The sequence below is a fragment of the Podarcis filfolensis genome, assembly GCF_964270895.1.
Source record: "Podarcis filfolensis genome assembly, chromosome: 12".
NCBI classification, from domain to species: Eukaryota; Metazoa; Chordata; class Lepidosauria; order Squamata; family Lacertidae; genus Podarcis; species Podarcis filfolensis.
In genome coordinates, this window is record NC_139614.1 from 46,986,455 (window position 1) to 47,009,788 (window position 23,334).

Genomic DNA, 23,334 nt, shown 5'->3' on the forward strand with positions numbered 1-23,334 from the left:
AGGTGAAATGTATACAGAACTCAGGCCTTTAAATTTCAGGAATCAGGGTGGGGAAGCAGGTAGTCAAAACGTCCACCACTTGGAATTCCTAAACATGTTGCTGCAACCTCTTGTTTCTAGGGGAGGCCCCCCTTGTGCACCTGCCAATGCACTGGACTTATTTTGTCACACAATTCAGTAAGGGCCACTGAGAACCTAAGAGCCTTTATCTCTTCCCCATCTTTCATCTAATCTACATGGCCCTGTGTCACCTTGCTCATGCTACAGTACGAGGAGATTTTTAAAGGTTGTAATCGGCAAAAAACCGAAAGCACCACAGCATTCATGGAGCTTCCAATCTACGCTTTCAACAAATCCGCTCCACTTCCCAGTGGGGAGGGTTAGGACCGAATGGCCACCCACTCCCCACTGGGGGGGAGGGGCGTTTCCGGGACCGTTTAAATCAGAGCCGGAAGGCTTCCTCTTTGGCTCGCTTCCTCAATCACCCGACCTCCCTATTTTGCAGGTTTAGGCACTGGCCTTGCTATAGACCTCGGTTGGTCGCCATTGAGGGACCTGGTAGGAATTTTTCCACTTGGCAAATTGGCACTGGACATGTGGTTTTTGCCGACGTCGTAGCAATCGTCACAACTTTGTTAGGGTTGTGGTTAGGCATTGTTTGACCTTGTGATGGGGGAGGGAGGGGAGGTGTGGCCATCACCTGCCCCTCCAAGCTTAAGGGTATTCCGTTAAAGGAATCCAGAGGTGTTGATCTTGTCTGAAGCCCAGGTCGGGGGCCAGGGCCATGAGATGACCCCGACAGGGGGAGCTCAAGTTGGTATGCATTGGGCTCCCCCTTCCGGTGGTTTACCCTTACCGGACTTCTTGCGCATCGGGCAGGAGTCAGATATAGTCGGGTCCATTCAGTGCCTAAGCCAATACCGCTCACATTCTGTAATCAATAAAGTTGTGGCAAAATTTGCCGAATAACACAAACCTAATATCCGTGTCCTTGTGTGTGTTATTTCCCAATGAGGGGGTGGCTACGGGGTCTTGACACACAACTCTTGTTCCGCTCTCAACGTTACCAGGGCAGCATTCCATGCAGGACATAGCAGCTATGCTGCAAAGGTAGCGCTTGATACAGACCATTCTCAACAAATACAATTACTCCTTGTACTAGCACATGGGTCAGCAAACTTTTTCAGCCGTGGGCCGGTCCACCGTCCCTCAGACCATGTGGTGGGCCAGACTATATTGGGGGGGGGGGGAATGAATGAATTCCTATGCCCCACAAATAGCCCAGAGATGCATTTTAAATAAAAGGACACATTCTACTCATGTAAAAACACACTGATTCCCAGACCGCAGGCCGGATTGAGAAGGCAATTGGGCCGTATTCGGCCCCCAGGCCTTAGTTTGCATACGCATGTACTAGCACCTTCAGCAGCAGCTCATCGACTTTCACTTGCCTTCGTCTTTTCCTCTGAAAGTGGAAGAAGAAACCACAGTCTTCATGGTGCGCTGTCCCCTTTCAGCTGAAGCCCAGTGCCATAAGGAATCTAGGGAGGATCCCAGAGGGTCAGAGACTGCCCTCTTCCAGGACTTGTGATAGATTACCGTACATCAGGCTGCCTTAGAGTTTCATATGAATCTTAACACATTGTACACCAGTAAACCAACATTCATCTCAGTTGCAGTATTGAGTCTGCTAATGCTTTTATGGGTTGCTAATGAGAAAATGTGAACCACAGTTGAATGACCAAATTACCGTATTTTTCGCCCTATAGGACGCACCGGCCCATAGGACGCACCTAGTTTTTTGGGGGGGAAATCAAGGAAAAAAATTTTATTCCCCCCCCCCCCAGGTTTGCACAGCCATCCCCAAGCTAGAAGAGGGAGACGGAGCGCTCCGTCTCTTCTGCCTTCAGGGACAGTCTCTCTAGCCTCCGTGGGGCAGCGGCTTGCCCCGCTGTCCCCCGAGTTTGTGGGCTGGCGGGGGGGGGGGAGAAGCAAGCTTGCTTCTCCCCCCCCCCCCCCGCCAGCCTCCAGATCAGGTCCAGGAATAGTGGGGTGGCGGCGCTGCGCCTCCCCGCTGTCCCCCGAGCTTTTGGGCTGCAGGCTGCTGCCCGCAAGCCTTGCGAGCCCGCGGGACCTCCCGCCGGGCTTGCAAGACTTGCGTATAGCTTCCTGAAGCCTGGAGAGCGAGGGGGTCGGTGCGCACCGACCCCTCTCGCTCTCCAGGCTTCAGCGAAAGCCTGCATAGGACGCACACACATTTCCCCTTCATTTTTGGAGGGGGGAAAGTGCGTCCTATAGGGCGAAAAATACGGTAACATAATGGAGAACTAATAATGTATTGCCAATTGCTTTGCTTGCAGAAAAAAAGATTCCTTATCAGAACTTAAGAAGAGCCTGCTAGATCCGGCCAATAGCCCATCTAGTCCAGCATCCTGTTGTCACAGTGGCCAACCAGATGCCTGTAGGAAACCCACAAACACGGCCTGAGCTCAAGAACATTCTCCCTTCCCTTGGCTTTCAGCAGTTGGTATTGGGAAGATTTACTGCCTCCAGCTGTTGGAGGTAGAGCAGAGTCATTGTGGCTAGTAACCACCAATAGCTATGAATTTGTCTAATCTTTTAAAGCTCTGAAGTCCTTAATCTCAGGGCTGTGGGTTCAAGCCCCATGTTGAGTGAAAGATTCCTGCATAGCAGAGGGTTGGGCTAGATGATCCTTGTGGTCCCTTCTAATTCTATTATTTTATTTATTAAGTTGGTGGCCATCACTGCCTCCTGGGAGAGTTGAGTTCCATACTTTGACTATGTGCTCCATGAAGAAGTACTTCCTTTTATCTATCCTTGGTTTTGCATCTAATAGATCTTAAGCACGAAAGCAGCCTACCATGAGGAAACGCATGAAACATATTTTCCTTTTTAAAGAGCAGATTACATATAAAATTACTTACATGGCCACCATAATAATTTGCATGCTGTTTTGCCCAGAGCCTGGTTACAAAATGCTTCAGGGAGGCCACCTTTGCCCTTGCAGCCAGGTTTTCCTATGAATGTAGATTTAAAATGCATAATTAGTTGCTCATGAAATCCACTTAAATTAATTGATGTAGGTAGAAGTGTGATATTTAAGAAATTACAAGTGGATTTAGGCTCTCATTCAGTGGTAGAGCTCATCCTTTGCATACAGGTCTCGGCTTCAGTTCCCAACTTCTCAGGTAAGGAAAGAATGGCTGCTGTCTGAAACCCTTTAGTTTTGGAGCAATGGTCTTTCTGATACAACTGGACTTCCAATCTCACCATTCCTGGCCAGCATGGCCAGTGGTCAGGTGCTAGGTGAGTTTTGGCGCAATATTTGACGGGCCAAATGTTCCCAATCTCTGACACAGCCATTACAGAGCTAGATGTACAAATGGTCTGACTCAGAATACATAAAATATTACATAGAAAAAAGCAACAGAAATATGAACAGCCTTTCGAGTTGTGGCAGTTAAGATGGCTTCAATTCAGAACAAAGTAGCCTAACAGAGTTGATGGGCGCATAAAATCAGCACCAGCCTCCACCACCTGAAGTGGTTTAACGGTGACATGCAAAACAGTTCACAAGGGACAAAAAAATACAGGAGACAGAGACTATGCACTTCATACTGCTCTCAAGGGATTTCAATCACCACCACGCCAGGTATGCTGGTGCAACTATTACCTTTCAGCAGGAGAGTAAGCAGTTCAAGGAAAAGCAACAAATGCTCAGTCTTCCCCACTCAGAATGCCAGTTCTCCTCTATATTGTAATTCCAATTTCTCCAAGTGCCCTTCCTTATGCAGCTAAGAAGAGCAACAGACACATGTAAGAGAGAGGTTTCAGCAGACTTGAAGACACCAAGGTTTGCAGAAGGACAAAGTAGTCTTTAGAGGAGCGGGGACTCCAAGAGGGGACCCCAAAACAGCTCACTGAGAACTGAGCCTAGTTTGCATGCTGAGCAATGCTGCGGAGGGAAGCAATGTGAGCTTTCTAGAGAACCAGATGAACTGCAAGACCTGCCCCGGGGGGTGGCAGACTACTAAAATTTTAATCGGAACCAAATGATATGTGTTGAGGGTCTATTTTCTGCAGGTCCCAAGTAGTCTAGGAGGAGATGAATACCTGAATGACAGCTGCAAAGGCCAAACCTGAGGTTAAAGTGTGGAGCTGATAACGCCAGGTTCACAGGTTCATGCCTTATTCCTGCATTGCAGGGGGTTAGACAGATGGTTCTCAGGGTCCCCTTCTAACTATGATTCCATGAAACTGGCCCATGATAGAGGAAAGTGTACTAAAGCTTGTGAAACAGTGGGCAGAATCTGCATCCATCTCCATCTCTCTCTTGCCTCAGGATCACAGGAGCAGCCATCTATTTTGGTCCCAGGTGGAATGAGGTTGTTGTTGTTGTTGTTGATGATGATATTATGCTCATCTGACTGGATTGCCCCAGCCACTTTGGGTGGCTCCCAACAAATTAAAATATAAAATCAAAATAAAATCTGCCTACTTGCAATGAGTAACAAAAACACACAAATTTGTCCTTTGCTGCCATCTTGTGTTAGGCTATTGAATAACTCCCAATTATTTGAAGTTTGATATACCGGTACTGTATCATCAACCTAGGTGGAATCTACACACGTGTTTAAAACTTTCGCTTGTTGTGAAAATATTTTTTTTTCCAAATCGCTTTGAAAAATGCATTGAATTTGCTATAGCTCCAAATCGCCATCTAGTACCACAATTGTATATTGAACTTTACGACACGTTCAAAACGTTTTATTTGCAGCTGTATAGCTGAGTCTCTAGTTTGAATATTTCCTAACTTCACTGGCTGTTTTATATTAATATTTGATTTTGACATTAGATATGGCAGTGTACAAGAGCAAACAATGTACTTTTTGTTATAGAGAAATGGTGCATAATTTCATATACAATTAAAGGGTAAATATTTTAGACCTTTTAAATAACATTTAATGAACCCTGACTTTATCTGATCTGATCTTCATTGGTGTTTTGCTTTGGTTTTCGATAGTTTTCATAAGCAGGGTAAATATTATGGTGTCATCCATCACACAGTAATAAGTACTGGACATTATAGCATGTCAAGTATCAAAGATATGAAATAATATTCAGCATTTACTACAATTTGATCACTTTTGCATCATAATGCTTTCTGTATTGACAATATTTGAGAGACTGAACACAGTCTTGTTCAGTAACTGATGATACTGAAAGCTAGCATTCAATAGTGTCTAGCGACTTACCAACAACATGCACTGTGGTTTTTGAGATAAAATATCATGTTCAAATTTCCAGTGCAATACAATAACTATATATTAGTTGTGGCCATAAAACTTGAGAAAATACACTTGCCATTTAAAGAACAAAAATGATGAAAGCGTATTGAAATATCACTTATATTCTGCTTACTCAGATCTCAAATTTAACAGTTTCCAACAGGTATCTGGTTGGCCACTGTGAAATTCAGGATTTGACAAAATTTGAAATTTTGTCACATTTCAAAAGTTTGCAATTTATTTATTTTTTGGTTCCAGGTGTAGTTTGTTTATTTCCTGACACAAATATGAAATGTACCAAAAAAAGAGGTAGTATGATTATTACTATAACATCTCAAACACCTCCTTGTCTTAAGAATGGCAGATGTATCACTATTTTTTAAAGAAATGTTCTTCCTTGCTAGGGCTGTTTAAAAATACCAAAGTCCTTCTGTGTTATAATTGCTGTGCCAGACGCAGTCTTCCTGTGGTTTTACTATTTTCCTGTTTCTTCTGTGGTCCTGCATTAACATTGACAGTTTTGTCAGGCTCACACCACTAAAACCACCGCAACCTTAATGCCAGATTTCTTAGAGAGTCTTCATATTAAAATTCCTCTTGTCGTTCCATATTTTTGTCATTCCGTCAACAGCTTTGTGCAGCGCTAGTGGCTTAAGCTGGCTGCTTCCCAAGAGATCAAGACAGAGGACATTGGTAAAACAAAACACACCCCCATGCCCTACTTCTTAAAACCATTCATATGACAGGGAGGAGTTTGATTGGAAAATTTGATTCCATTAATAAAAAAACAAAACTGGTCAAATTTAACTTGTTTGCCAGCTTAAAAGAGAAACCCCAAACCTTTCTCTTCAGGTATTTGCCATCCAAATATTTTTTTTGGGGGGGGGGAGTTTATATTGAAAGACAACTCAATATCTTAGAAATATAATTATTGCTAGGATATTTCCAAATTAAAGTCTGTGTGAATCCAGGATGATCCTTTCACTGTTTTACAAAGGCACCCTCCTCCCTGGATGAGAAGTCGCCTCCTGCAAATAGGGAAATATAAAGCAACATTCCATTTGCCAGAAGGTCATGTATCAGGGTATGCATAGCCATCTGTGGCGTTTGCGCGCTCATTTAGAAAATGTCTGTAGGGGGGGGGGGGAGAAAGGGTTAAAATGAAGACTAATAGGAAAGCCGGAGGCGGAGCCTACCTGTTTATAAAAGGGCTTAGCCCGAGGTTTGGGTGTGGGTAGTTGGTTGGTTGGTTGGGAAAGGCAGTTGGAAAAGCAGTTGGAATTAGAGAGACAGTTGGTGCAGTTGGTTCTTGTGTGAGAGGAGGTAGAAGAGTTAGAGACAGGATAAAATAAGACTAAGAAGGTAAAGAGTAACAACTTTTGGAATGCAGTTAAAGTTTGTTTGTGTCTGTAATAAACTACATTCTTCTTTGTTAACTTGAGAACCTGACTGAGACTAAGTGATTTACCGGGGAGGACCTGGTTGGTGGCAGCGGATTAGTGGTGGACGGGTCAATAGTCCGTGAGACGACCGGAGGCTCCGTACGAATGCCACACCACCCTTTCTAAGCTAGCCACTGATGACCTCCCACCAGGGGGTGAAGGAGCTCTCCTTGCACTTTTGCATCTGATCTAGGATTTAGGGGTGTGCGATCAGGGTGCACGCACTGGGGCGCTGAGCTGAGAGGGCACCGCCTTAAAGCCCGGTAAGTGAGACACCAGGCTTGGGGAACGAGGCATGAGGGTCTGACAGGGTCCTAGAGTCCTCCCGTCTCCTTCCCAAAACCTAGGGAGAATCTACACTCACGTTTTTTAACACTAAAAAAAAGAGTTCAGGAATGGTTCTGATAACCATATAGCCATGTGACGTTCATTTTTAATGTTAATAATGTGTTATTAAAATGTGGTGCCAGAGGGCGCTGCGGAGCAACACCCCCCCCCTCCAAAAACCAGGTAGACCTTGTGGAATGGGATTTTTTCTGTCTTGATGTTTTGGAATGGGATTTTTAATATCGTTCTGATAAAAGGTTGAGTGTAGATTCAGCCCTCGTTAGCACTTTCCCATCTTTGGGAAGGAGGGAGGAGGGCTCTAGGACCCTGCCAGAGCCTCACGCCTCCTTACCAAAGCTGGGTACCTCCTTATCTGCCCTTTTGAAGTCTGTTGGGGAAAGGGGGTTTATTGGGTTATTTTTGTTTGTTTTTAATTTTAAATGTATTTTGTGTTATAATCGCCTCAAGACTTGTGGGTATAGGGCAGTATATTAACTAACTAGCTAACTAATTGGGGAAAGCAGCATGGGGGCTGGGGAGGGCACCACATTTTGGCTTCAATATGCCATGGTATCCAAGTCCGCCACTGATTTTATGTTGCCCACTAGGTTAATATCAGTTTACCATTTTGTCCACTTTCTCTGATTTTTTTTGCTGCTTTGGGGGAACTTCAAACAGAGCTTGTTTCCCTTTGGTGTGGGGTGAGTTACAGCAAAAGTGTTTTTGGAACTAAATCTTAAATGTATTCAGGAAAGAGGATTTATTTTTTAAAAAAATGATGGCCCACATTTTCCGCTAGGGGGAGTGATGCCTGCATTCAGAGCGACACAACAAAACATCAAAACTGGGACTGCAGCAACACTCGGTGAATTGATAGCATTACAAATTGCTCCTTGGTTTAAGAAGCTTCCAGTTTGTCTTTGCAGTTGTTTTTTTTTTTTACAAGGCGCATCATGCATCTAAAATGGAGCTGAAGAGAGACCCTTTGTATACAAGACTGAAGGAATAAAGCTTTGTGATGGAACTGAAAGCCTCCTTATCTCAGCTGGAGTTGGCACTAGTCATTATATCCATAAAAATCACCCTTCAGCATCCGACGTCTTGATGAAGTGCTCTCTGCCCGCCCTGCTGGAGCTGACACAGAGCTTGGAAGCTGCAGGGTCACAGAGAGCGGAAGCAAAGGTGGCCATGTGCAAACAGTGGCACACATGCAGACAGAGCTCCAGTTATTTTTTAATTAGGACTGTGGCAATGTCATCATTAGAAGCCAGACTGTCAGATGTTCAGAAGAAGCAACAATGCCTTTCTGTGTAGGCCAGGGGAAGGGGAGAGGAGGAATGAGCATCCTAGGTAGTATGGTGTAGTGGTTAAAGTGCAGGCCTTAGAGCAGGGAGATCTGGGTACAAATCCTTGATCAGCCACAATGCACTCTCTCTCAGTCTAACTCGCTTTGAAAGGCTGCTTTGAGCTCCTTGGACAAAGGATGAGATAAAAACACAAATAATAATTAAGTCTCTGACCTGGCATATTTTCCCTCTTCAGTATGCAACGGTTTTGCAAAAGTGGATCGTGATTAGCTGTACTAAACTAAGTGATCCTTCATCCTTTCCTAGAAAGCTGCCTTGTTCCAGGTCAGACCATTTGTCCATCTGGCTCAGAACTGCCCACTCATGACTAAGCAGAGAGGCCTCTCCCAGAACCACCTGCTACCCGACCCATACAATTTTATTTCATAGTATTGTAGAGGGATCCCCAGGGTCATCTAGTCCAACCCCCTGCAATTATCTCCCACTTCTCCTCCAAGGAACTCAAAGTGACATGCATGATTCTGCCCATCCCACTTATTTATTATTGTTAATATTATTAACTGATTGTATATACTGCCCTATGGACACAGGTGGTGCTGTGGGTTAAACCACAGAGCCTAGGGCTTGCCGATCAGAAGGTCAGCGGTTTGAATCCCTGTGACGGGGTGAGCTCCCGTCGTTCGGTCCCAGCTCCTGCCAACCTAGCAGTTCTAAAGCACATCAAAGTGCAAGTAGATAAATAGGTACCACTCTGGAGGAAGGTAAACAGTGTTTCCGTGCGCTGCTCTGGTTCTCCAGAAGCGACTTAGTCATGCTGGCCACATGACCCGGAAGCTGTACGCCAGCTCCCTCAGCCAATAAAGCGAGATGAGCGCCGCAACCCCAGAGTCGGTCACGACTGGACCTAATGGTCAGGGGTCCCTTTACCTTTACCTTATACCGCCCTATACCTGCAGGTCTCAGAATGGTTCACAGAGTAACAACCCTGTGAGGTAGGTTAGGCTGAATGACTGGCTTGCCCAAGGTCACCCACTGAGCAGCATGGCTGAGCAAGGATTTGAACCCTGGTCTCAGGTTCTGGGGTTTTGCTGGCCTGGAAGGATCTCCTGCTCTGATCCAGCCAGGCTGGTTTTCTATAAAGCTGAATGTCCCTTTGCTTGCAGTACCTGGGAAGAGAGTCTTCCCTTTTCCACCTGCCTTGTCTGTTGTGTCAACTGTCATGCTGTGTTAATGAGCTTGTTTGTTACATACTTTAATTATGGATGTTTTAATGTAGGCGTTCTCTATATTTTAATTAAAGGTCTATGAGAACCTCAGAAACTGGAGAGGAACAGAAAATGAAAACCATACAGGTTTTTTAAAGTTTGGTAGAAAAGAGCCTGGACAACTGTTTGAGTGTTTGTGAGATTTCTGTCCATGCTGTCTTCATTCCAAGAAGAGTGGCACAGATCCGGGACTGATTCTTGTATGTTGCCAGCACAGACTCAGGTTGTGATGTCTGCCTGCACAGTGGAGTTCTCTTTGCTCCACAACCTGACTGCTTCCATCATGCTCTTCTATGTCCAGCTATAGGAGATGCTTATAAGTGGTGGTGGTGGGGTATATCATTAACTCATCGCTGTGGGACTTTGCTTCAGACAGTTGCTTATGCAACTTCACCAGCTGGAGACACAGAGCTGTGGTTTCTGTGGTCAGTCCCTTAGGTGCAGACAATTTAGAGGCCACCTCAACCCCACCCGCCATGGTTAGAAACCTAACCACACTTCTAGCCTTGTGGTTTAGGGTCTTCTCTGGAGTAGGTCTAATATAATTCTGCCGTGTCTTTCTCTGCTCAAGTGCTGTGAAACGCGACTCTTGGTCTTTGATCACCGGTGCAACATCCGTGTGTCAGAGATAATTCAACCAACTGTGGATTTGCATTGCTGCTTAGACAATATACTCAAGCAGGCAATTTCGTTAGCTAGCTGTGAGTGCACTGGATAATTTCACTAGCTTGATATGCGTGGTTACTTCTTCATTTCCTTCATGTGGTAATTGTTGCCTACTTTTCCTTGGATAGTTTCCTTCGCAGCGTTATCATTAACATTGGTTCCAGTTATTCTGAAGGAACATTCCCCTCCTCCCGCAACTTATTATTATGTGATGCATTCCACTCCCTACTGTCTTCTGAGTAAAATTAGTGCCATTCAGCTGTTTAGTTATAAATACCATTCACATCCTGGTACAGGTAGTTTAGTTTTGCCGAATCAATTTTCTGGACCTGAGAGAGTCACTGTGCAGACCACAAAGTGTCAAGTGACCACAACACTTTTGCTAGATATACAGACTGATTCACAGCCAAGATAATCAAAGTATTTGTAGACATGAGCAGATGCAACTGATTTTGGACTAGCCAACGGTTTATGTGTCTAGACTAATAGGCCAGCTCATATTGGCATCTAGATTGATCCTTCTAACATTTTCTAAATATATATAAACTGCTACCAGCATGAGTTTGACCAAACTGCGGGAGGCAGTGGAAGACAGGAGTGCCTGGCGTGCTCTGGTCCATGGGGTCACAAAGAGTCGGACACGACTAAACGACTAAACAACAATATAAACTGCAAATTCTTTCATTCTAAACTCTCACCTGTTATGTTTCTGCTAATTCCTCCTTCTCTAGGCACAATTTGCCCTGTGGTGTACCTTGATTCTTAGCTAAACACATATTCCTCCAATATGCGTGTTAGCACAGGGGTATATGGATAAGAAAACAAATGGCAATCCTTGTCTCACTGGCCATTGCCAGGAACTTGAAAGTCCCACACTGCTCCCAGATGACTGCAAATCTGCAAGATGTTATTTTGTGGAGGCAGGCTCAAGAAACTTGTGCCTATTCTACCCAAAGGCTACTGCATGCCTTTTGGGGAGCACCGATGAATTGGCCTTATGCACAATTGGCCTTTGCCCAGTTTAGCCGCCTAGAAATGAAATGGAACAAAGCAGTCCTTAAAAGAAAGTGCTTTGTTTGGCTTTATTGCAGGCATGGGCAAACTCAGCCCTCCAGCTGTTTTGTGACTACAACTCCCATCATCCCTAGCTAGCAGGACCAGTGGTCAGGGATGATGGGAATTGTAGTCCCAAAACATCTGAGGGCCAAGTTTGCCTATGCCTGCTTTACTGCAATGTGACTAGTCTTTCTTACGGTGATTGAGTTCATCTCTAAGAAAAAGAGACAGCGGCAAATTACGGCACAAGAAGAAAAAGTGCTATGGGGAATGGAGGGTGGATTTTGAAGGCAAAAAGGACAGGGGCTCATCATTACTTTGTGTAGGAAATCCCCCCTTTTGGCCCCAAGGACCCTCAGGGTCCTAGGTTGACTCTTAGCGTCATAGACTATTGTAGGTAGTCTATGATTAGTCTATACCAAGGGGGCTTAGATTTTTGTCACAGGATTGGTTTTTTATATTCTACAGTAATTGGTAATTACAGAATTCTTAAATATTCTCAACATATTCTATAGTGTAGGGCTTACCTACCTAGCTACCCCCTATTTTCCTAGCGCCTTAAGCATCCCACACTGGTCTCCTCCTGGATCTCTATAGGCTTAACAGCCAGAAATGCTCTCTTGTCTCAGATTCTACTTGCAGCCAATCCAGTTTCTTCCTGCCTTCACTGCCTTTTCTTCTATCTGCAAGGTTCTCTGAAACTGAAACACACGGATTTCGTTTGTCTGTGGCACAATGGCCCTTGCGAAACATGTGAAATGCCAAGGTTCTCTGTCTTTTCCCTTTGACTTCTCTTCCTTCTCTTCTCTTCCCTTCCGCTCTTAGTTTTCTTGGTGACTTCCCCCTCATCGCTCCTGTGTCCTGCTTTTTATGGCCACTATCAGCATGTGAGCAATGCTCCTCAGCTGTGGCCACCTTGCCGCCTCCTGTATTTTCCTTGGAGCAAGCTGGGAGATGAACTGCCTAGAAGGCTGTGAGAACAGCAGCTCTGGCCTCCTCCTTGCATCCAAGCTCCAGGAAAGAAAGCCCTTGATCCATCCAAAGCAAACTAAAGTTTTACTAGCACAGGAGATGGGAATAGTTACTGGACCACTAAATAGCTGCAGGCTGTGTGTTTCTGGGGACACTGGGTCCTCCATTTCCTTACTGCACAAAGTTTTAAAGGCGAATCAAAAACTCTCTTATATTTCAGGATTCTCTCACTTCCCACCCCCAATACTGAGGGTTTGTGGACAGACAGTTGATGCCCCATTCAGAAGTTGACAAACAACCTATGGCAGCGATTCTCAACCTGTGGTCCCCAGATGTTGTTGGACTACAACTCCCATCATCCCTAGCTAGCAAGGCCAGAACTCAGGGATGATGGGAGTTGTAGTCTAACAACATCTGGGGACCCACAGGTTGACCTATGGACTAAATACAGCTAGTAAATGAAGCCACTGGAGGAAGAACTCAGCTTGCAAGAAAACCAAACCAGCTTGTCCTTATTGAATCTCTGCAATTGTGCATGAAAACCATGGACGTGCAAATTCAGACCCATAAAAGTGCTCCATTGTCATGTCTCCAAATCACCTAGCAGGATATTAAGAGGCTCAGTGATGTTAGGGTTGCCCTCAGCCACCCCTAGAAGCATCACTGGGTGAACAGGGGCTGGTTGCTCAGAAATATTCCCAGACAAATCCCCTATGGCTGGCCTGAGCTATGTTGCATCATGAAGATAAGAATTAGCCAGAGGAGTCGATCATCTTGGCTAACCTGCTTGGGCATCTTGTGAAAGGGTAGTTAGGAATGCTTAGGAAGACTGAATAACTGGCTCAATTAGTTGTTATTCTAACCTGGTCTCCCCCCGACACATTCAGTTCCGCACAACTGAAAACAGCCTCCTAAATGTCACGAACAGACATTATACTGCCAAGGGGAGGGGATTCCTTTTAAAAATGATTATTCTTTCTTTCTCTCTTTGCAAGAAGGTGTCGCAGAGCTGCAGTTTAAATCCTGCCAGGTCCCAGGAGCTGGAGCAGAAACCTTCCGGCAAGGTTGATTAAGTCCAGCAATAGACACCCGTCATCCCTGCAACGCAGTAGGGGTAAAATTAAATGAATGGTAGCTTGTCGTGGCCAGAACTCCAATATTAATAAGTGTCACGCTGAGCTCAATGCACCGGCCAATGCATAATTTATCTGGCTTCATAAATATCAAAACATGCCACAGCTGCTAGGACTTTCGGCGCAAACCCCACAAATATTGCTTTAATTATTCAGTGGTTCGGCTCGGCAGAAGCCAGTCAACCAACCACTTCAAAGGTAGAGTTTAATAAAGTATCATTTGCAAGAGACCATCCAGAATGGGATGACGGCACTGCCCTTTATTAAGGGATGCAGTGCAATGGGCTAAAAACCTTATCAGAGGGCAGAAATCCCACAGAAAGAGGCTTAAGGAGACCCACTCAATGGGCTATGTAAAACATCTGAACAGTGCCCTCGCTAGTGACTGAGACGTACCAAAAAAATAACAACAAAAATCACAAATAGGTCTATTTTCTCAGAAGGAAACTGACTAATGTTAAATAGATTTGTAGGAGACTGGTGGTATAGGAGGGAGAGAAGCCTTCATGATTTAAACATACGCAACACAGGTTAACTAAACACATGTATCAATCTAATATAGAACAAGTATTTACATACCCACCCAGCCAACTGAACAAAGCTGTTTACTTCTTAGACTGTAAACAATGCTCTCATTTGGAACTATAAACAGCCACACTGTCTGGAATCAGCTAATTTTAGAATTCTACTGTTATTATTTATATCTCACCTTTTCTTCAAGGTGCTCAAGGTGGCATGCATGGTTCTTCACTTCCCATTATTCTCACCATCTTGCATCTACAAGCCTCCTAAACTGTCCTTCCCTTGCCCTGTTAAGGTCATATGCATTTAAAGTACACTTACATCACTTAAAAAACTATGGTTTTCCCCAAAGAATCGTGGGACCCCGAATTCATTAAGGGTCTCCTAACAACTCTCCGCACCTGCAACAAACTACAGTCCCCAGAGGGTTGAGCCATGACTGTTAAAACAGCATAAGAGTGCTTTAAATGTTTGGTGTGGAAGTCATAAAGCATTACAAATCATTTAACCTCACCCATTCTCCTGATCTGTCCTTCACCCGAGTCTGTTCCATGGCTATACCTAGCAGAGAAGTAGGGAGTCTGCAGCCTTCCAGATAATCCTGACCATTGACCATGCTGGCTGTGGCTGACGGGTTTTGTAGTCCAACAACACCTGGAAGGCCATGGGCTAGCAGGGCAGCTCTGTCTTCTAAGGTCTTTCACCCTGAACGGCAGCTAGAGGGAACTGACCAGAGCACTGGCCAAACTGCAAGCTGCTAGGTGAGTTTCCTTACAAGCTCATTCATCCTGAGCAAAGCCCCAGCATGATCTTCACTGAAAGGAGAGTGTCTGAATGAGACACAGGTGTGTTTGGAAACAGGTGTGCCCTATTGGTTCACTAATCAGAGAGCTCCCTGTAAGCTGGCCTCTCCAAGGGAAACCCAAGTTCACCAGCTTGTTTTCCTATGCTGAGCTTAGCTGAAAGGCAAGAGGATGTCCTTTTTGTTTCATAAATTCCATATATATTTGATATTCAGGTCTAGAAGGCTTTTAGTTCTTGTCTGTGGCATGAGAAAGGTCCCAGGTTTAATTCTCAGCATCTTCAAGGCAGGGATGAAATGGTTCCTGATCTAAAACCCAGGAGGGCCCCTGGCAGTCAGTGTAGATAATATTGAGCTATGAGGACAAATGGCCTGTAATAATAATAATAATAATAATAATAATAATAATAATAATAACAACAACAACAACAACAACAACAATAATAATAATATCCCACCCATCTGACTGTGTTTCCCCAGTATAAGGCAGCTCCCTATAGTCCTACATTCCTTTTTGTAAAAAATTCAATTTTCCACTTTAACAATCCAATCAAGTCACATTAAATATTCCAAATTATACATATACATATAAAATAATCCAAATATTCTGCCAAATTATAATTTTTTTAATAGGACTTCCCATGCTTCAAGTTCAGAGGGCTCTGATCATCGCATATCTCTACTGCTTTTCATAGTCATTTCCGATGGTTCCTCTAATTCTTTCTGTTGTTAACCTTCCTTCTTTCACAGCCTCTGAGTTGTTCTCACAAGCGAGTTGAAACAAGCAATGATATGTTTCTGTGTGGATTTTATGTCTATAGTCCTACATTCCTTTGCCCAACAACATTTGAAATCCTAGGGGGAAAATGTGCGGGTGTGTTCATGTCACACATGCTGCTGCCACGTCCCTGCTGCAGGAAGCCGGTAACGAGAATATTCAATGCTGCATGTTTCCTGTACAAACTGTGTGTCAGTTCAAATACCCAGAGCAGATTGCATTTCAATTGCGTGGATGACAGATGCTACAATTGCAAAGAACAGGTTGGGCTGTTGATGAACGTGAGAGAGAGAGCAGGAACTGGAGCCTGAAGCAAATGAATGATACTCCTTGCATCTAGACAGACAAGAGGCAGGAACAGCTTGCTGTATCTCACATGAGTGTTTCATTGGGGAAGTGAGGGTGGGTGGAAAAAAGCCAGGGCTGCATTTTGCGTTTCGTTGCTGTCTGCCCTTTCTGCAGCATGCTGTCTTCTTCCAGTCACACTGCTCTTGAATGAACAAGAAACTTTGCTAACCCATTGAGGCCAACTGATCTTGACAGGGTGTTTAATGGCACACACACACACACATATATATCTCCTTTCCCAGTAGTGCCTTGATTGTACCAAACAGTGATATCCAGTCACTGTATCTGACACACACTAACAGCTAGAGAAGTTATTAAATGATAATACAATGGGTACAATTAATAATGTATTACTAATTAGAACTATTATAGCCAATTATTACTATTTTTGCATGGCTCAGTCTGAAGGGAATAGCTAGTTATTCAATGGACTAGAAAATCACAAATTTACAGATCTCAAATAGCTCTCTGATATTGAATCAGACCTCAGATTCATTTAGCTTCAATGCTATTTGCTTTTCAAAACTCTTCATCACATATTTTTAGGTGCCAGGCAAAAATGTCTCTCTGTAACCAGGCCTGATTAAGCAACCTATGGCCTTTTAAATGTGTTTGTGGGAAGAGTAGTTATTAGTTTGCTTTTGGGTTTTTGTTATGTATTTTGTGTTCCAATTTTGTATTTTTATATTGTAAAGCACCCTGTGATCTTTGGGTGAAGGGCAGTATACCAATTTAATAAATGATAGTAATAATAATATATGGTCCATGGGGTCACGAAGAGTCGGATACGACTAAATGACTAAACAACAACAATAATAATATAATGCACTTTTGTACTCTATTTTCACTAATCTATGCTTCTATATGTACCACAGTCCATGCATTTTTATATACTTTACTTGGCTTGGAGAACTGCGTTGCAGAATTGGGAGAAGTCTGAATTTCGCAGGGTAGCTGTGTTTCAGTTGGCCTATTGTTTCTGAGAATGCATTTGGCAAGTTCGCTGTTAAATGCAAACTGAATCACATTTCTCTCCCATTCCCATAGGATGGGGTCCTGGGAGTTGTAGTCTAAAACAGCTGGAGGGCACCACGTTGACTATCCCTGGTGCAGAAGGTATGTGACAAAGTGAAAGCGGAAGATGGATCAAAGCACCTTGATGTCAATGGCACTCAGTGTGGGGAAAATGTGAGTGAGAGTTGGGGCCTGCAATGATGCCCCCATCACCATAAGCAGCAAAGGAGGAGCAGGGAAGCGTGGTGTAGTGGTTAAGAGTGGTGGACTCGTAATCTGGTGAACCGGGTTCGCTTCCCTGCTCCTCCACATGCAGCTGCTGGGTGACCTTGGGCCAGTCACGCTTCTCTGAAGTCTCTCAGCCCCACTCACCTCACAGAGTGTTTGTTGTGGGGGAGGAAGGGAAAGGAGAATGTTAGCCGCTTTGAGACTCCTTAAGGAGAATGAAAGGAGGGATATCAAGTCCAAACTCCTCCTCCTCCTCCATTTGTCTTGCAGGGAAAATATTGAGGCATATAGCACAGTGCAGACGGTCAAGGATGGTTTCAGTGCCTTCTACGAACGGCCACGTATTACGGAACAAAAAGTAAGCACAGCAACCTGGTGGTAAAATAATGCTTTATTTTATGGATGAACAAACACTACTATGGTGCACCTGGGCTTTCCCTCTACAAAAGGTTAAGAACAGAGCAGTCAGTGAGCTCCTCTGCTCAAATTCAGTTCAGGCGTACCAGCCACAAAAAGATTATTGAAACCTGGACATCTGTAGCATTCACATGGTCTATTTGGAATTTGGCCGGAGGAAGCAGCGTTATTCTGCAATCCCTGTTCATGTGAATTCTGATGAACGATAAATTATGAGAGAGAGAGAGAAAGGAAGGAAGGAAGGAAGGAAGGAAGGAAGGAAGGAAGGAAGGAAGGAAGGAAGGGAAGAGAAATGTCCTCACTCCCCACTGGAATTATCTCCCATGGTGATCTAATTACCACCAACAGCCAACAGACTGAACCTAAAACATAACAGAGGAAAAACGAGGAATGCTGCGAAAGTGATCTGCGCCGCACTGCTGCCTGGGATGGGCAATTTACCAACAGCCACAATGTAAAAATGTAGAAATTGGCATTGACATTCAAGCTGTCCAAATAATAATAGTAATAATAATAATAAAGGATTGCACAATTGATATAGTTCGAATGAATACCTCTAAGGGGTCTTAATAAACAAACAAGTGTTATTGCATGCATGCTGAACACAAGACGTAATAATACTGGGTTGCAGAAGGGACTCAGGGAGGGAGACTCGACAAATCAAAGACTTACATTCCTGTTATATACAACAAAATGAATTATACAGTATTCATACTAGCTGTACATTTGGTCAGAATAATTTACATTAGCCAAAACAGACAAAGGAAGAAGAAAAGGTGCGAGGGGGCTCAAAATGGTTTGAAATATATTTGTCTCTCCCAGGACTCTAGCGAGCAGGGGTTGGGGCGTGGGAATAGGAGGGAACTGTAGAGAGGAAGAGGGCTGCGTTTAGAAGCCAATGAGGAAAAAAGAAATGCAAACTTGCAATCCCAAAACCTAGGTTTCATCATCACAACAAGAGATAAGACCAAAAAAAAAAAAAAGCACTTTTGTTAGCACTGATTAAAATGCATACGTTATTGTGATGGTAATATCTGCAGATTTAGGACAATTACAGTCAACAGAAGTCGGAGCCGTGGAAGAGTTAGGAGAGAAGAAATTGCCGCACAACTGAGTAGGCAACCCATGCTTTGATCTAGACAGGCAGCTGACATAGCAAGGCAGGAAATCTTAGCCTCTAAACACTGTCAAGATCTGACCCTTTAGGCCAGGGGTTGGCAACCTAAGGCCCATGGGCCACAAGCAGCCCACGGGGGTCGTTTAACCGGCCCTTGAGATGCCCCCGAACCAAACCGCTTACTTGGTGAGACCCCGTGCGCTGCACTAAACCAGCGCGGCGCGGGGACTCGCTTTTGCGGCGCTGAAAAGTGCATCTGCGCAGGCACAGACGCCGGAAATCGCGGGCACACATGCAATCCGGCCCACAGAGGGATCTCCGCTGGAGTGAACCGACCCAGGCAAGGTAAACCGTGCCGACCCCTGCTTTAGGTCCCAAAGAGATGCCCCAGATTTGCTCCACCCATTCTCCACAACAATGAGGACCAGAACCTTGCTGTTTTGCATGACAGCTGCAGTTCTTGACCTTGCACTGGTAGGCCTTTAAACTATGTGGTGTGACAACTGTCAGGCAGATCTTGTTGCCCCTCCCCTGCCCCATTACGATGTTGTTGTTTTTTAAAAGCATTGGACAGATTGCTTAAAAGTCTGTTTCATGTTAACAAGACCCAAAAAGCTAAGTTGTAATCAGTGCCTTAAAGAAATCTCCAGGAAGAGAGTTCCTGCATGTTTTAGGAAGAAAGGGGACCCTACACCATGTAGTCTACTGTATTTAAGCAATTTCTCCCCTCTCCCCTTACCCAGAATACATTGCAGAGCTAAAGGATTAGTACAAGGCCGAAGGAAAAGGAAGTGGCAGATAAACACTATATACAGAAAGACCTATACAGTGCATGAACTTTAATTAAAAGTTAGTGTGACTACAGCAGGGCTTGCTACAAAGGAAACGTCTGCTTAGCGGAGCAGTTCTGTAGCAACGACCAATTCTCCGAAATGCAGAGGACAATGGGCAAACAACACATAAATTGGTACCTTGGAAAAATAATTGTGCTATAATCTTTATTCCATGGTTGGTAGTCTTATCTGAGACAATGAGGCGCTAACTAAGGGAACCCTAACACAGACGGATGGTGGGTTTTTCATTCCTACCGCTTGAATACTTTCAATGCAAAGGGGTTTGCTTAATAGTCATCTTGGGGGAATCTCCTTCTAAGTCCAGTTTCCTGATTTGAGCATCTTACTCCAGAAGTCACTTTGTGGCAAGAGAAGACAAGAAGATCCTTTCTTTTCTTTTTCTCATTTTGAACAGCAGTTTCTGCTGAGTTCCTCATGCTTAAATGTTCTCCCGTTCAGGAAAGAGTCATGATGTAGTACAAGCAGCAGGCGGACTGCTTCTCCTTTTCAGTTTTTGTTAAATACATGCTCATGTAATGCTTCTTTCTCCGGGGGGGAAACAGAGAGATTCAGTTGCATATTATTATTATTATTATTTATTATAAACTGCCTTGTGCTCATGAGCACAAGCCTGAAGGGTTATTCCTCATCGTCTTCCTCTTTCGTTGATACTACGGGGGGTTTGTCCTGGGGTTTGAAACACTCCGCGAAGAAATTGACCACGGACTTGTACAGGTGCTGCTCCAGGGCTGGGTTGTTGAAGTAATGACCTTCATCGGGGTATATCTGAAAAGAAAGGAAGGCCGCCGTGAGCAGGTGGACAGGTAAAGATGTGCCACAGCTGGAGTTGAAATCCACCTTGAGAAACATCCAAGCTCATCCTCTCAAATCCAGAGCAGCCTTGCTATCCCCTGGGCTAAACGCAGAGATGGTGAGGGCATTTGACCCTTAAGAGATATGAAGTAAGCGGCAATGATTCATTGGGCAAGAGATGTGGGACATAATATAGAGATGTCTTCGTGGGAGAAGTTGTGGAAGAGTAACCCAAGATTTACTGCTTGTAACACTCTAAGAGAAAACTATATGAAGATTATTTATAGACTGCATTTAACACCAAAAAAAAGTTAGCCAAAATGTACAAAACTAAGTCAAGTATGTGTTAGAAGTGTAAAAGGATAGAAGGAACTTTTTCCCCCGTATGTGGTGGCCTTGTAAAAAAAGCCAAGGGCTTTTAGGAAATGATATATAATGAGATTAAAAAGAGGTTCTAGTTGATGATTTCCAAGAAACCTGAAGCTTTTCTTCTAGGAATTATAGATAATGATGTACCCAAAGAGTTGGTTAACATTTTAGTGTATATAACAACAGCAGCACAAATACTGTATGACCAAAGATGGAAAGGAGGAGAGGTTACAACAAAGGAAGAATGGCTTTTGACAATGATGGAGTACGTGGAACTGGCAAGATGAACAGCAATGATTAGAGACCAAAATGATGAAAAATTCACTGAGGACTGGAAGCCTTTTATTATCTAAAGAACTACTATAGTGAGATGAAAATGCAAGCAATTAATGCAACAGCATTAATTATTAAGATAAATAGGTTAAAATTGATGTATTGAATAGTATTATGTGAAATGTGCAACATTCAATGGTAAATAGGGAAACCATGGAAGGGGAGAACAAGAAGTCAATGGATAAAATAATTTATGGCCTTATTTACAAAGAAAGAAAGAAAGAAAGAAAGAAAGAAAGAAAGAAAGAAAGAAAGAAAGAAAGAAAGAAAGAAAGAAGGAAAGAAAAAGAAAGTCGAAATAATTGGCAACTGGACAGCCACCTCTTTGTCTCAGGCTTCCTTTGGCCTAACTGGGCAGCTGTAGCAGGAAGCCAAATGAAGTCTAGACGAGGACTTACCTTTGGATCTGGCTAAAGGGAAACTTCAGGTGGGAGGAGGTGCTTCCAGTGGGAGAGTGTGTTTCCCCACCAGGCACAGAACTGGGGCTGGTTGGTTAATGACCCTGTTTATGACCATTCCCATGAGGGATGAAGGCCCTCTCCTGTGGGGCAAGCACTGTTGTCTTTCTTCCAAGGATTCTGGGACTGGAAAATACTCTGTGTTGGGGCTCTGGGGGTACCTGCTGATGCCACTGCTGCTTCCCACTTTTGTGGACCCAAAGGTGGATTTTTGGTCTTTTGGGGCTGGGGAAGTGGGAAGCAGAGGGGGGGGCAATCAATGAGAGGGCCACAGAGGTCTTTTTTAATACATTGAACATTCACAACCCCCCCACCCTTTTTGGGACATATTATGGGATGCTTGTGCACCCCTAACAGCTATCTCCTATGGCTTGCTCCTCCCCCTTTTGCTATTTTATTGGTATAGTTGTGGAGTTTGCCGCTTTGAGGCTTTTAAAACTGCATCCTTCAGTAGGCAAACCACAGAATAGAACATGCCTATTGATCCTCCTCCTTATAGCAGCCGGTTTCTATGCCCCAACTTCCACTTTTCCATATTGTGGCATGTTTGCCATGTGGGGTTATCAATCTCTGGCAGCCACTAAGAGCCACGATTGTCCATGTGGTCAAAAAGTACATCACTGCAATTTCACTATAAAGCACCGCACTGACTGAATGCAAAGTTGCCTATGCAAATAATGTGTATTAATGAAAAGAACATAAACACATAACAATACTTTACCTGCAAGCTGTAATTAGCCTTTGCCCTAATTAGGTGTGTGATGAGGTCAGCAGTGTGCTGGAAGTGGATTTTCTCTGTAAAATCAGATTAGGATCATTAAGTGCCAGAATAATAATAAAAACTGAATAATAATAATTTTAAACATGCAAAATGTGCTGCTAACACATTGTGTTCGCAGAGGCCTTACCATCAGCAGTTGCATGAATGATCAAAAACTTCTGATCTTTCATGGACATCGCTTTATGTGCCAGTTTAGTAGTCTGAGATTAAAAGAGAGGTGAGTTTCAGCATTTTATGTCCTTGCACTAATAGTTCTTTGAGAACTTTACTGAGCATGAAAATTAACCAGTGGACTTAACAACAACAAGGCAGCACCTGCTGGGCTTTGGAACTGCCTTCCTATTGACGTGCGACAGGCATCTTCGCTCAGCTGTTTTAGACGCCTGCTGAAAGCTGTTACTGTTCCTGCAAGCCCGCCCAGACCTAGAATTTGGACTCATAAAGGCCCTCGGGAGAGGCAGCGCCACTCTCCAATCAAATTAACCTGGCACTATTTTAGTTTAGGTTCAGGTACTGCTTGCATTTTAAGGAATGACAATGCAGATGTTTTATACTGCCCTGGTACCCTTTTAATTGTTTCATGGCTTCACTGTTTTTGAGATCTTGTATTATCCAACGCTTACATTTTTGGAAGCCATCCAGCGATTTATTTATTTTGCTGCATTGGAAGGCAAGATTTAAACCCCCTAAACAGATGAGCACATCTGTGATAATGCATGAAACACGCACACACACAGCCTCTGCCACCAGCGGATTCTCCTGCGATCCAAATTATGTGCCCGCAAGCAGCACCGAGAGGGCAGGGCTAAAAATCAAAGCCGTGTGTTGCATTTGTGCTAAAAATAGAGGCTCCTTCTGCCAGCTCCGTTATCCAAGTCATTACCTCATATGCTTTATTGTCAATCCCTTGTAATCCCAAGTATCTTTCTGAAAAGGCCGAAGCTGAAACAAACAAAGGGAAATCAGTGAGGCATTACCAAGCTCAGACCAATATTTCAAACAGCAAAAATAAATAAATAAATAAAACCAACTGTGCTTTCTTTG

The 23,334-nt window shown here is 43.9% G+C and overlaps 1 protein-coding gene and 2 long non-coding RNA genes across 10 annotated transcripts in view; 1 reads left to right on the forward strand and 2 right to left on the reverse strand.

Annotated features, from left to right (window-relative positions):
- Positions 1-2,942: 2,942 nt before the first annotated feature.
- Positions 2,943-6,867, reverse strand: LOC310746282. Of its 2 annotated transcripts, XR_014540573.1 has the most exons (4): positions 6,766-6,867; positions 6,506-6,663; positions 3,695-3,815; positions 2,943-3,038 (listed from the first exon to the last, which is right to left on the reverse strand). It is a non-coding gene; the product is annotated as an uncharacterized lncRNA (long non-coding RNA). The 2 variants fall into 2 exon arrangements; XR_014540574.1 differs by having other exon boundaries at positions 6,506-6,865.
- LOC310746258 lies at positions 6,655-19,521 on the forward strand. Of its 2 annotated transcripts, XR_014540541.1 has the most exons (3): positions 6,655-6,671; positions 16,975-18,704; positions 19,182-19,521. It is a non-coding gene; the product is annotated as an uncharacterized lncRNA (long non-coding RNA). The 2 variants fall into 2 exon arrangements; XR_014540542.1 differs by lacking the exon at positions 6,655-6,671 and having other exon boundaries at positions 16,162-18,704.
- DPP6 (dipeptidyl peptidase like 6) overlaps positions 17,543-23,334 on the reverse strand; it is a 491,459-nt gene continuing 485,667 nt past the window's right edge. For all 6 annotated transcript variants that reach the window (XM_083579470.1, XM_083579472.1, XM_083579469.1 and 3 more), the window contains exons 23-26: positions 23,174-23,232; positions 22,418-22,490; positions 22,231-22,304; positions 17,543-20,322 (exon numbers count right to left, since the gene is read on the reverse strand). In XM_083579470.1, coding sequence (XP_083435596.1) covers positions 20,176-20,322; positions 22,231-22,304; positions 22,418-22,490; positions 23,174-23,232 — 353 coding nt within the window. In that variant the 3' untranslated portion in view covers positions 17,543-20,175. The remainder of the gene's footprint in view (positions 20,323-22,230; positions 22,305-22,417; positions 22,491-23,173; positions 23,233-23,334) is intronic.